General features: G+C 51.6%; 1 protein-coding gene across 3 annotated transcripts in view; it reads left to right on the top strand.

Moving 5' to 3' along the window:
- The window catches only part of SLC4A4 (solute carrier family 4 member 4), a 355442-nt gene that overhangs the window by 27632 nt on the left and 314076 nt on the right, over positions 1-13734 (top strand). Inside the window, exon 1 of one of the 3 annotated variants that reach the window (XM_038758873.1) lies at positions 2382-2511. The exons of 1 other annotated variant lie outside the window; for it this stretch is intronic. In XM_038758873.1, coding sequence (XP_038614801.1) covers positions 2480-2511 — 32 coding nt within the window. In that variant the 5' untranslated portion in view covers positions 2382-2479. Of the gene's footprint in view, positions 1-2381; positions 2512-13734 lie in introns of those variants that run through there. One more of the 3 variants, XM_038758875.1, reaches the window with a different exon arrangement.

Consider the following 13734-nt stretch of genomic DNA (forward strand, 5'->3'; position numbering starts at 1 on the left):
TTGGGTAGAGAAGTGAGACGCAAGTGTCAGAGCAGAAAAGTTCAGAACTTCTTCTTCGCAGCCGGATAGCATCGGACAGCAGGGAAGAAGTCAAATGACTGCAGTGAGTTACTGCAGCGGGTTGGAGGAACAGCATGACCTAATGGAAACACCGTGGCCCTGGGAGTCCGAGGACCTGGGATCTAATCCCAGCTCTGTCACTTGCCTGCCGGGTGTCCTTGAACTTCTCGGGGTCTCAGCTCTCTCATCTGTTAAATAGGGTTTAAATACCTGTTCTCCCTCCCGTTTAGACGGTGAGTCTCGTGTGGGACAGGGACTGTGTTAGATCGGATTATTTTAGATCTCTTCCAGTGTTCAGTGGAATAACTGAACGCATAATGCTTAACACATAGAAAGCTCTTAACAAATACCACGGTAATGTCCCTTTCTGAATCTTTCCGACTCGAAAGATCACGCCGGGACTTCAAGTGTAATACAGAATGGGTGTCCATCAGGGGTGATGACGCCAGGGAGGGGACAAGCCAGAGGGTTGGGGTCCTGCAATGACCGTTTTTCTTTTGTCGAGGCAAAACCCCAGCAATTTAACGGAAAACAATCCGAACACCTCACCTTGTGCCCCAGGCTTTCGGAGGTAAAGTTCCGCCACCCAAATAATAATAATAATGATGGTATTTGTTAAGCGCTTATTATGTGCAAAGCACTGTTCTAAGTGCTGGCACTGTAAACTTCTGGCCAGCCAGTGCGTGGGACTTGTGGCCAACATTCCCAGAGCCAGAGAATCCCCTAGGTGCCCGCGGTCTTGCAGGAAACGGCCGCTCCGGGCTTCCCGTCTGGTACCTACCAACGTGCAAGGGGGTGAGGTTAGGGGGGTGATTGATTGTGGTGTGTGAGCATCGGGTGGCACAGCCCAGGGGAACTTTCGGCTTGGACCGATGCCAAAGTTTCTGGAAGGCAGTCAGGTCTTGGAAAACCAAAACAGTTTTTCCCCAGTGGTACCCAAACTTTTGGATGGGGAGTCACGAACACGGTGCCAGCGCCCCATCCGCGCTGAGGGTGACACTCGTCCGCTGTGTGACCGTGGGCAAGTCACTTCACTCCCACTTCTCTGGGCCTCAGTTACTTCATCTGTAAAATGGGGATCGAGACTGCGACAGGGACTGTGTCCAACCCGATTTGCTTGTATCCACCCCAGTGCTCACTACAGTGCCTGGCACATAGTAAGCGCTTAACAGACACCATAATTATTAGTATTATTAATAGAGAGGCTTGGGGAGACCTTGAGGGAGTTCTCGGGGGATCCAGGGTGGGCCGTGGAGGGGGGCCTGGGCACCGGGGGACATGTGAGGCCTTGCAGGCCCGTGGGAGGGGATCTGGGTGGTCCCAGGCCAAAGGTGGCCCAGTGGGAAAGGGAGAGGCCGCGGGTCCCGCTGCGTGCGGGTCATGGGCGTCGTGGGGTCCGGAGTGCCTGGAGCCAGGCCGGCCTGCGGACGAGACCCCTCCCCGGGTGGAGGGCCCGGCCCAGGGACACTGGGACTGACCGGGACTGAGTGGGACCGAGTCCTCCCTCCCTGCCCCGTCCCTCTGTGGGATTCGCGCCCACCGGCCGGCCGGGCCGGCACCCCGGATTCTGCCCTCCCCTGGATCGCCCAGCTGAGGGCTCCGGGGTCTCCGGCCTCGAGGCAGCTCTATGTCCCCCTCCTCACCTCTACACCCCTGAACCCCCATTCTGAGCCCCCTCCCCACCCCTGAACCCTCGTTCTACGCTCCTTACCCCTGTGCCCCCATTCTACGCCCCCTCCCCACCCCTGAACTCCTATTCTGTGCCTCCTCCCCAGCCCTGAACCCTCATTCTACACTCCCTACTTACCCCTATGCCCCCATTCTGAGCCCCCTCCTCCCCCAGCCCTGAGCCCTCCTTCTCCGGTCCCTCCTTACCCCTGTGCCCCCATTCTACGCCCCCTCCCCACCCCTGAACTCCTCCTATTCTGAGCCCCCTCCCTCCCCAGCCCTGAACCCCTCTTCTGAGCCCCCTCCTCCCCCAGCCCCGAGCCCTCCTTCTCCGGTCCCTCCTTACCCCCGTGGCCCCATTCTGAGCCCCCTCCTCCCCCAGCCCTGAGCCCCCCTCCGGAGCCCCCTCCCACTGTGCCTGCCCCCCGCCCCCCGCCCCCTGCTCCCGGCCGGGCCGGGGGAGGGGCAGCGGGTCCGGACGGGAGAGGGCGGGCCGCGGACCCCCGCCCCCCGCCCCCCCCCCGTCCCCCCCGCCGGTGCCCGGCCCCGGTGGCGGTGGCGGTGGCAGTGGCCGGCCCCGGTGGCAGTGCCCGGCGGTGGCGGCGGGCGTCCAGCGGTCAGTGGCCAGCCGTGCCCGGTGCCCCCCGCTGACCGCCCCCTCCGCCCAGGGCCCCGAGGGCAAGGACCGGGGGGGCACGGACCGGGGGGCACGGACCGGAGGGCGGCGGGCAGGGGCGGGCCTTCGGCGGGCATGGAGGAGCGCAGGAAGGCGGACCCCCGCAGGTAAGACCGGGGGCCCGGGGGGCTCCCGGAGCGGGACCCGGCACCGGCCGGCCCCCCGCCGGCTCCAAGGGGCGGGGGGGGGGGGGGGACGGGCCACTCACCCTGGGGGGACACTCACCCTGGGGGCGGGGGGGGGGGGCAGGCTTCTGGACTGTGAGCCCGCTGGTGGGGAGGGACCGTCTCGAGACGTTGCCAACTTGTCCTTCCCAAGCGCTTAGTCCAGTGCTCTGCACACAGTAATCGCCCAGTAAATACGATTGAATGAACGAATGACAGTCACCCTGGGGGGGACACTTACCCTGGGGGGGGGGGGACACCCTGGGGGAAACTCACCCTGGGCGGGGGCAGTCTCCCTGGGGGACACTTGCCCTGGGGGACACTCACTTGGGGGGGGGGGGACACTCACCCTGGGGGACACTTACCTTGGGGGAAACTCACCCTGGGGGACACTCACCCTGGGGGACATTCACCCTGGGGGACACTCACCCTGGGGGACATTCACCTTGGGGGACACACTTACCCAGGGGGACACTCACCCTGGGGGACACTCATCCTGGGAGACACTCACCCTGGGTGGGGACAGTCACTCTGGGGGGGGGACACTTACCCTGGGAGGACACAATCTGGGGAGGGGCAGTCACCCTGGGGGACAGTCACCCGGGGGGGGGGGCACACACCCTGGGGGGACACTTACCCTGGGGGGACACTCACCTTTGGTGACAGTCACCCTGGGGGGGACAGTCATCCTGGGGGGACACACCCTCGGGGGGGACAGTCACCCTGGGGCGACACTTACCCTCGGGGGGGACAGTCACCCTAGAGGACAGTCACCCTGGGGGGGGGACAGTCACCCTGGAGGAGGGCCACTTACCCTGGGGGGGGGGGACACTGCCCCTCCCGGACCTGGGGGAGGGAGGGGGCTCCGGTCATCCTCGGGGTGGATGGGGGGGGCGGGGGGACAGCCGGGAGACCACTGCCCCCCGGGACCCCCAGGGAAAGGGAAAAGCGGGGCATGGCCCCTGGGGACAGGGGCCCGGGTGGGCAATCAGAGGACGGGGACGACGAAGGGGGTTCTCATCCCGGACCCGCCCCGCCCCGCCCGGGGAGACCTTGGACAAGTCACTTCACTTCTCTGGGCCTCAGTTCCCTCATCTGTCAAATTCCTGCAGTCGTATTTATTGAGAAGCAGCGTGGCTCCGTGGAAAGAGCCCGGGCTCTGAAGTCAGAGGTCATGGGTTCTCATCCCGACTCCTCCAATTGTCAGCTGTGTGATTTTGGGCAAGTCCCTTAACTTCTCTCAGTCCCCTCTTCTGTAAAATGGGGATGAAGACTGTGAGCCCCACGTAGGACAACCTGATCAGCTTGTATCCCCCACAGCGCTCAGAAAAATGCTTTGCACATAGTAAGTGCTTAACAAATAGTATCATTATTTATTACTTTGTGCAGAGCACTGGACTAAGCGCTTATGGGGGATGAAGCCCGTTGTTGGGTAGGGGCCGTCTCTACATGTTGCCGATTTGGACTTCCCAAGCGCTTAGTACAGTGCTCTGCACACGGGAAGCGCTCAATAAATACGACTGGATGAACGAATGAAGCTTGGGAGCCTCACGTGGGATACAACCTGATTGCCTCGTCCCTACCCCTAGTGCTTAGAACGGTGCTTGGCACGTAGTAAGCGCTTAACAATTACAATAATAATAGTGATAATAATAATAATGGTAATAATAGTAGTAATAATAATACTGATGATAATGATGATCACCTTGTATCCTCCCCAGCGCTTAGAACAGTGCTTTTTTTGTGCATGCGCTTCCCCTTCCCCTCCCCACAGCACTTGTATATATATTTGTACAGATTTATTACTCTATTTATTTTACTTGTACACATTTATTATTCTATTAATTTTGTTAATGATGTGCCTATAGCTATAATTCTGTTCGTTCCGACGATTTTGACACCCGTCTACACGTTTTGTTTTGTGTCCCTCTCCTCCTTCTAGCCTGGGGGACTATCTGTTGGCGACTTGTCCTCTCCCAAGCGCTTAGTCCAGTGCTCTGCACACAGTCAGCGCCCAATAAATACGATTGAATGAGTAGTAAGTGCTTAATAAGCGCTTAGTACAGTGCTCTGCACACAGCAAGCGCTCAATAAATACGATTGAATGAATAGTAAGCGCTTAATAAGCGCTTAGTACAGTGCTCTGCACACAGCAAGCGCTCAATAGGTACGATTGAATGAATGAATGAACAAATGCCGTCATCATCATTATCGTGGCTCAGTGAAAAAGAGCCCGGGCTTTGGGGTCAGAGGTCACGGGTTCAAATCCCGGCTCTGCCAATTGTCAGCTGTGTGACTTGGGGCGAGTCACTTCACTTCTCTGGGCCTCAGTTCCCCCATCTGGAAAATGGGGGTGAAGACTGTGAGCCCCCCGTGGGACAACCCGATCACCTTGTATCCTCCCTAACGCTTAGAACAGTGCTTGGCACATAGTAAGCGCTTAATAAATGCCATTATTATTATTATTATTATTATTATTATTATGAGAAGAGCTGCGTGCACCTGGTTTTGCGCGTGGTTGTGTGTGGTTGCTGTGTGTGGTTGTGTGTGGGGTCCCCGGAGCCCCCCGTGTCCCCCAACCCGAGGTGGCCTTCCTGGCTTTCCTTCGCCAACTTTTCCTGGGAGCCACTTGGGAGCTCCAAGCCACCTTGGCAACCCCCAATTTTTAGCCCAGCGCCTAGAGGAAAGTCAATCAATCAATCGTATTTATTGAGCGCTTACTGTGTGCAGAGCACTGTACTAAGCGCTAAGGAAAGTCGGTGCGGTACCCTGCGCTACGGTCCGCCCTCTGGGACCGGTTCCCAAGGGGTCCGGAAGGGAATCTCCCCTCTCCCCATCCGTCCGGAGGCAGACGTTGGTTCAGTCATCATCATCATCATCAATCGTATTTATTGAGCGCTTACTATGTGCAGAGCACTGTACTAAGCGCTTGGGAAGTACAAATTGGCAACATATAGAGACAGTCCCTACCCAACAGTGGGCTCATAGTCTAAAAGGGGGAGACAGAGAACAAAACCAAACATACCAACAAAATTAAATAAATAGAATAGATATGTACAAATAAATAAATAAATAAATAAATAAATAGAGTAATAAATATGTACAAACATATATGCATATATACAGGTGCTGTGGGGAAGGGAAGGAGGCAAGATGGGGGGCCGCCCCGCTGGGGCCAGAGGACTGGACGGAGCGCTTAGCAGACGGGCTGGGCCTCGGAGTGGCAGAGTTACTTTAGAGAAAAAATAAACTTTTACTTTCGCTTTAGACCTCTCAGCCGTTGTTGGGTAAAGATGGGCTCGATTTGCTACCGAATTGTACTGTCCAAGCGCTTAGTACAGTGCTCTGCACACCGTAAGCGCTCAATCGATACGACTGGATGAATGAATCATTTTTTTATAATACCAGGGTTTGGTTTTGTTCTCTGTCTCCCCCTTTTAGACTGTGAGCCCACTGTTGGGTAGGGACTGTCTCTATACGTTGCCAACTTGTACTTCCCAAGCGCTTGGTACAGTGCTCTGCACACAGTAAGCGCTCAATAAATACGATTGATTGACTGATTGATTGGGAGACCGCATCATCTCCTTTGAACTGCCACCGAAAAGACAAGGAGGGTGTGGGGAGAGACAATAAAGAGGGGGACTATTTAAATGAGCAGTTGAGGCACAAGACATTTACTGAGGCTTTAAGGACCAGATGGAAAACTTGATGGCCCCGAGGAGTTATTGCTTAGGAGAGAGAGAGGAAAAGAAAAGAAAAATGACTTCGGTTTGGAGATTTCTAAAAGATGTCATTTGGTCTCTGCGGGTCATTTCTAGAGAATTAATATCCCGAGGGCAGAGAGCACGCCTACCAATTCTAAAGTACTCTCCTCAGAGTGTAGTTCGGTGCTCAGCATACACTAAGAGCTCAATAAATACCACTGATTGATAATACGTTCAGCCTCTTATATTAATAATAATAACAATAATGACATTTATTAAGTGCTTACCATGTGAAAAGCACTGTTCTAAGCTCTGTGGAGGTTACAAGGTGATCACGTTGTCCCACGGGGGGCTCACAGTCTTAATCCCCGTTTTACAGATGAGGTAACTGAGGCACAGAGAAGTTAAGTGACTTGCCCAAAGTCACACAGCTGCCAAGTGACGGAGCTGGGATTTGAACCCCTGACCTCTGACTCCAAAGCCCGTGGGCTTTCCACTGAGCCACGCTGCTTAGCTGATCAGAAGGCAGGAATGGCTTAATTATAATGATAATAATACTTATTATGGTACTTATTAAGCACTTATGATGTGCTAAACACTCTTCTGAGCACTGGGATAGATACAAGTTAATCAGTTTGGAGCCAGTCCCTGTCCCACTGTGGGCTGTCACAGTCTAAGGGGAGAGAGAAAAGGTGCTAAGTCCCCATTTCACAGATGAGGTAACGGAGGCCCAGAGAAGTTAAGTGACTTGCCCAAGGTCACACATCAGGCATGTGGCAGAGTCAAGATTAGAACCCAGGTCCTTCTCCGTATACCACTCAATCAAATTTATGGAGCATTGATTGTGGGCAGAGCACTGCACTAATCGCTTGGGAGACTACAATGTGACAGAGGTGGTGGACACGTTCACTCAATCGTATTTATTGAGTGCTCACTGTGTGCAAAGCACTGTCCTAAGCGCTTGGGAGAGTACATCCAACAACAGACACATCCCCTGCCCATAAGGAGTTCACAGTGTAGAGGGGGAGACAGATATTAATATACATAAATAAATAAATTACAGATACATACATAGACATAAGTGCTTTTCAGCCAGGAGGGAGGATGAATGGAGGGAGCAAGTCAGAGTGACACAGAAGGGAGTGGGAGAAGAGGAGAGGAGGGCTGAGTCAGGGAAGGCTTTTTGGAGGAGATGGGCCTTCGATAAGGCTTTGAAGTTGGGGGGGAGCAATTATCCGTCAGATATGACGAGGGAGGGCGTTCCGAGCCAGAGGCAGGATGTGGGCAAGAGAAGTCGGCGGCGACGTCCCACAGCAAGCTGAAAGTCTAGAGGGGGAGGCAGACATTAAGATAAATTCCAGGTAAGTACCCAAATGTTGTGGGGCCCAAGTGCCAGGACGACGCAGATGGGAGAGGGTGTTGAGGAAATGAAGGTTTAGTCGGGGAAGGCCTCTATTTGCCGTGATCAGAAGCTATCTCTTTTCCCTATTTAACCCAGTGAGACAGTTCGAAACAGAAGGGAAGGGCTTTTTGAGGTGGGGGAGAGAGCATCCCAGGATGTCGTCAAGTGCTGAAGTGGGAAAGGACACTTTTCAGTTCGCTTTTCTTTGTAAGGTGCAGTTTCCCTGGGCTCTGGCCACCTTCTGATAACCCGGAGAGATCCTCTGGCCAAGGTTTGGTTGGTAATGGGAAACACAGCTCTTGAGAGAAGAGAAGACCCTCAGCTGATGAATCATGCTGATAATCAGGTTTAGCTGGCTGCTCCTGAAGGAGGAGTGGATGGGGGTGGGGGTTAAAAAGCCAAAGAGGAGGGGGAATCTTAAAGTTCACCCGCTCTTGGGAAGCTCTGAAATATGGTGTGGAGGAAGGTGGGCCGCTTTGATACTTCAGGTCGACAGTCAACTTACTTTCATCTTTCTGAGGGTTGCAAATGAGCCCTGGGGTGGGAGATGACCGGAGAGAAGCGTGGGGAGAAAAAACAAACAGGAAGAGGTGAGGGGGGTCTTTAGTGACAGCGTAGGTGAGTTGTACGTGTTACAACTCACCGCTGCTGCAGGGTGCTGAGACTTAGAGCGTGCAGGAGGCCTACAGGATGTTGTGGGTTTCTCTCAACAAACTGTATTTGTTGAGCATTTAACTGTGGGACTAAGTGCTAGGGAGAGCACAATTCAGCAGTCTTGGTAATAATAATAATAATGATGGCATTTATTAGGTGCTTACTATGTGCAAAGCACTGTTCTAAGCGCTGGGGAGGTTACAAGGTGATCAGGTTGTCCCACGGGGCGCTCACAGTCTTAATCCCCATTTTACAGATGAGGTAACGGAGTCACAGAGAAGTTAAGTGACTTGCTCAAAGTCACACAGCTGACAATTGGCGGAGCCGGGATTTGGACCCCTGACCACTGACTCCAAAGCCCGTGCTCTTTCCACTGAGCCACGCTGCTTCTCTACATGTTCCCTGCCCATAAGAGAGCTGAAAGTCTAGGTTGGGGTGGGGGGCGGCTACGACATTAAATTATGAATACGTACTCCGTCGCCTTTCCCCTACACCTTACCTCGCTGCTCTTCTAATGCCAACCTATCCCTGCTACCTTGATCTCGTCTATCTCACTGTTGCTCGTCCTGCCTCTGGACAGGGTCGCTCTCCTTCTTCCTATATGCCAGACAATCACTCTCTCCACCTTCAAAAGCCTTATTGAAGGCACATCTCCTCCGAGAGACCTTCCCTAAGTCCTCATTTCCTTTTCTCCCATCCCCTTCTGCTTCACTCAGCCCCACAGCACTTATCTGTAATTTATTTATATTAATGTCTGTAAACCCGTTGTGGGGTAGGGAATATGTCTCTCCACTCTGTTATATTGTACTCTCCCAAGTGCTTAGTACAGTGTTCTTCATGCAGTAAGCACTCCATAATATACTATAATAATACTGTGGCACGAGAAGGTAGCTGATTAGGGGACTTATATGAAGGGTTAAGTTCTAAAGACAGTTTGAATTGGAAGCATCCAAAAATATTTTAGAAAGGGAAATGACAAGATTTTGTCATTGGATAGTAATGATGAAGGAACAAAGAAGAGTAACAGTCAACAGCCCCGTTAGACTGCAAGCTCGTAATGGACAGGAAATGTGCCTGTTCCTTGTTATACTACAGAAGCAGTGTGGCTCAGTGGAAAGAGCCCGGGCTTTGGAGTCAGAGGCCATGGGTTCAAATCCCGGCTCCGCCAATTGTCGGCTGTGTGACTTTGGACAAGTCACTTAACTTCTCTGTGTTACCTCATCTGTAAAACGGGATTAACACTGTGAGCCCCCCCGGGACAACTGGATCACCTTGTAACCTCCCCAGCGCTTAGAACAGTGCTTTGCATATAGTAAGCGCTTAACAAATACCATTATTATTATTATTATATAAGTGGTGAATAAAGGGTACAAATCCAAGTGCACGGGTGATGCAGAAGGGAGAGGGAGTAGGAGGGAAAGGAGGGCTTCTTCAGGGAAGGCTTTCTGGAGAGGTGACTTTAAGATGTGGTTGTGAAGAGATTATTACATCTAGTGTTAGATATAATAATGGTTTTTTTTAAGCACTTACTATGTGCCAAGCACTGTTCTAAGCGCTGGGGGAGATACAAGGTAATCAGGTTGTCATACTGAGGCTCACAGTTTTAATCCCCACTTTGCAGATGAGGGAACTGAGGCCCAGAGAAGTGAAGTGACTTGACCAAAGTCACACACCTGACAGGTGGCAGAGCTGGGATTAGAACCCAGGTCCTTCTGACTCCCAAATCCGTGCTATTTCCTCTAAGCTACACTGCTTCTTGTGACTACTGTGATTTATGTGACTGTTGTAGATAGTGACTGTTACGATTTATGGGCTCTGAGCATTTTTGGGATAGTGTAAATCATGTAGTTAATTGGATCATCTGCAAATGTCCATGCAATTAACCAGTAAGTGCTCAATCATATTGAGAGACTACTGTGTGCAGAGTGCTGTACTAAGAACTTGGGAGCGTACATCACAACAGAGTTGGTGTTCCCGTTCCCTGCCAACAAGCTTACAGCTCAATAAAAACCATTAACTGATCATGTCTGCGAACTCTGTTGAATTGCTTTGCACAGGGTAAGCTCTCAATAAATGCCATGGCATAGTGGATAGAGCACCAGCCTGGGAGTCAGAAGGTTGTGGGTTCTAATCCCAGCTCCACCACATGTCTGCCAGGTGACCTTCGGTGAGTCACTTCGCTTCCCTGGGCCTCGGTTACCTCATCTGTAAAATGGGGATTGAGACCGTGAGTCCCACGTGGGACAGGGACTGTGTCCAACCCGATTTGCTTGTGTCCACCCCAGCGCTTAGTACAGTTCTTGACACGTAGTAAGTACTGAACAGATACCACAATTATTATTATTATATTGGGGACAATGTGACTGAGCCAAGACTAAGTTATCGGGGGAGTGGGGGGCAGGTCCCCCTCCTTCCTCTCCCCCTCTTCCCCCTCCCCATCCCCCCCGCCTTACCTCCTTCCCCTCCCCACACCACCTGTATATGTTTGTACATATTTATTACTCTATTTTATTTGTACATATTTATTCCATTTATTTTATTTTGTTAATATGTTTTGTCCCGTTGTCTGTCTCCCCCTTCTAGACTGTGAGCCTGCTGTTGGGTAGGGACCGTCTCTATATGTTACCAACTTGTACTTCCCAAGCGCTTAGCACAGTGCTCTGCACACAGTAAGCTCTCAATAAATACGATTGAATGAATGAATGAGGTCTGCTTGCTGGCCCCCACCAAACCTCCCTCTCCCCTCAAATCCCCTGTGCAGGGAATATACTGGGGTGAGCAGATGAGTTGAGAGGGAAAACCACTGGAAAAATATTCCTTTCCCGTTCCACAAAGAGGACAAACATGTATTATAACCACCCCAGGCCTTGTGTAATTGAGCATTTGCCTTTAATTTCAAAAGCTTTAATTTTAGCCAGCTTGGCAGAGAGGGCATTTTGTCAGATAGCTTCCTCTTCGCCCCAGTAGGGCACTAGCTGTATGCCTTCTGGAGCCAATCTTTCAATCAACGGTATTTGCTGAGCACTTCCTGCATGCAGAGCCCTGAACTAGGTGAACCTCTCTTCCCAACCTCATAATCATCACATTTCTAGACTGTGAGTCCACTGTTGGGTAGGGACCATCTCTATATGTTGCCAACTTGGACTTCCCAAGGGCTTAGTACAGTGCTCTACACACAGTAAGCGCTCAATAAATACGATTGATTGATAAGTGTGGTGATTGTTAAGCACTTACTAGGTGCTAATGGCTAGAGTAGCTACAAAGTGGTCAGATCTGACAGTCCCCAGCTCATTGGGCCCGTGGGGTCCCATGTCCCCTTAGAGAAGCAGCGTGGCATAGCGGAAAGATCAACGGTTGACCGTTGCTTGGGAGTCGGGGGTCCTGAGTTCTAATTCCGCTCCGCCATTGATCAGCTGTGTGACTTTGGGCAAGTCACTTGACTTCTCTGTGCCTCAGATATCTCATCTGTATAATGATGCAGATTACCTTGTATCCCCCTCCAGCGCTTAGAACAGTACTTGGCACACGGTAAGCGCTTAACAAATGCAATCATTATTATTATTATTACAGTCTAGAGGGGGAGACAGTAATTAATATAAATTACATACCTAAGTGCTTTGGGGCTGATGGAGAGGTGAATAAAGGGTATAAATAATGAGGATGTAATAATGATTTATTAGGGAAGCACCGTGCCTCAGTGGAAAGAGCACGGGCTTGGGAGTCAGAGGTAATGGGTTCTAATCCTGGCTCTATCACTTGTCAGCTGTGTGACTCTGGGCCAGTCACTTAACTTCTCTGTGCCTCAGTTACCTCATCTGTAAAATGGGGATGAAGACTGTGAGCCCCACGTGGGACAACCTGATCACCTTGTATCCTCCCCAGGACTTAGAACAGTGCTTTGCACATAGTAAGCCCTTAACAAATGCCATTGTTATTATTATAATGGGGATTAAGACTGTGAGCCCCATGTGGGACAACCTGATCACCTTGTATCCTCCCCAGGGCTTAGAACAGTGCTTGGTACATAGTAAGCGCTTAACAAATGCCAAGACTGTGAGCCCGCCTTCTAGACTGTGAGCCCGTCTTCTAGACTGTGGGCCCGCTGTTGGGTAGAGACCGTCTCTATATGTTGCCAACTTGTACTTCCCAAGTGCTTAGTACAGTGCTCTGCACACAATAAGCGCTCAATAAATATGATTGAATGAATGAATGAATTATTATTATTTATTATTATAGGGATTGAGACTGTGAGCCCCACGTGGGGCAACCTGATGACCTTGTATCTACCCCAGCGCTTAGAACAGTGCTCGGCACATAGTAAGTGCTTAACAAATGCCATCATCATCATTATCATCATGTCCCCGGAGCCTGGACTGGTCCTAGTCCTGCTGTGATAGAAACACTTAGCACTTATCCTGTCCTACCCTGGCTACTGCACCTGTCTCCTTGCTGACCTCCCTGCTTTCTGTCTCTCCCCACTCCAGTCCACACTTCCCTCCGCTGCCCAGATCATTTTTTCACAAAAACGTTCAGGCCCCATTTCCCCACTCCTCAAGATCCTCCAGTGGTGGCCCATCCATCCATCCATCTATCCATCCATTGATCAATCCATCTCCTCTCACTAAAGTCTTTAAAGCTCTCAATCACATTGCCTCCTCCTACCTTACCTCACTGCTTTCCTACTACCCCCAGCCTGCACACTTTGCTCTTCTAATGCCTACCTCCTCGCTGTACCACAATCTCGTTTGTCTTGCCACTGACCTCTCACCCACGTCCTGCCTCTGGCCTGGAATGCCCTCCCTCTTCAAATCTGGCAGATGATGGCTCATCGCCTTCAAAGCCTGACTTTGGGCAAGTCACTTCACTTCTCTGGGCCTCAGTTAAGTCATCTGTAGAAAGGGGATTAAGACTACGAGCCCTACAAGGGACACCCTGATGACCTTGTATCTACCCCAGTGCTTAGAACAGTGCTTGGCACATAGGAAGCGATTAACAAATGCCATCATTATTACTGAAGGTACGTCTCCTCCAAGAGGTCTTCCCTGACTGAGCCCTCATTTCCTCTTCTACTCCCTTCTGCATCGCCCTTGCACTTGGATTTGTACCCTTTATTCACCTCTCCCTCAGTCCCAAAGCACTTAGGTATGCAATTTATTTATATTAATGACTGTCTCCCTGTCTACACTGTAATAGTAATAATAATGATGGTATTTGTTAAGCGCTTACTGTGTGCTAAGCGCTGGGGAGGTTACAAGGTGATCAGGTTGTCCCGGGGGTGGGTGGGGGGCTCACAGTCTTAATCCCCATTTTACAGATGAGGGAACTGAGGCACAGAGAAGTTAAGTTACTTGTCCAAAGTCACCCAGCTGACAAGTGATGGATCCGGGATTAGAACCCATGACCTCT

The sequence above is a fragment of the Tachyglossus aculeatus genome, chromosome 17, assembly GCF_015852505.1.
Source record: "Tachyglossus aculeatus isolate mTacAcu1 chromosome 17, mTacAcu1.pri, whole genome shotgun sequence".
Taxonomy (NCBI): Eukaryota; Metazoa; Chordata; class Mammalia; order Monotremata; family Tachyglossidae; genus Tachyglossus; species Tachyglossus aculeatus.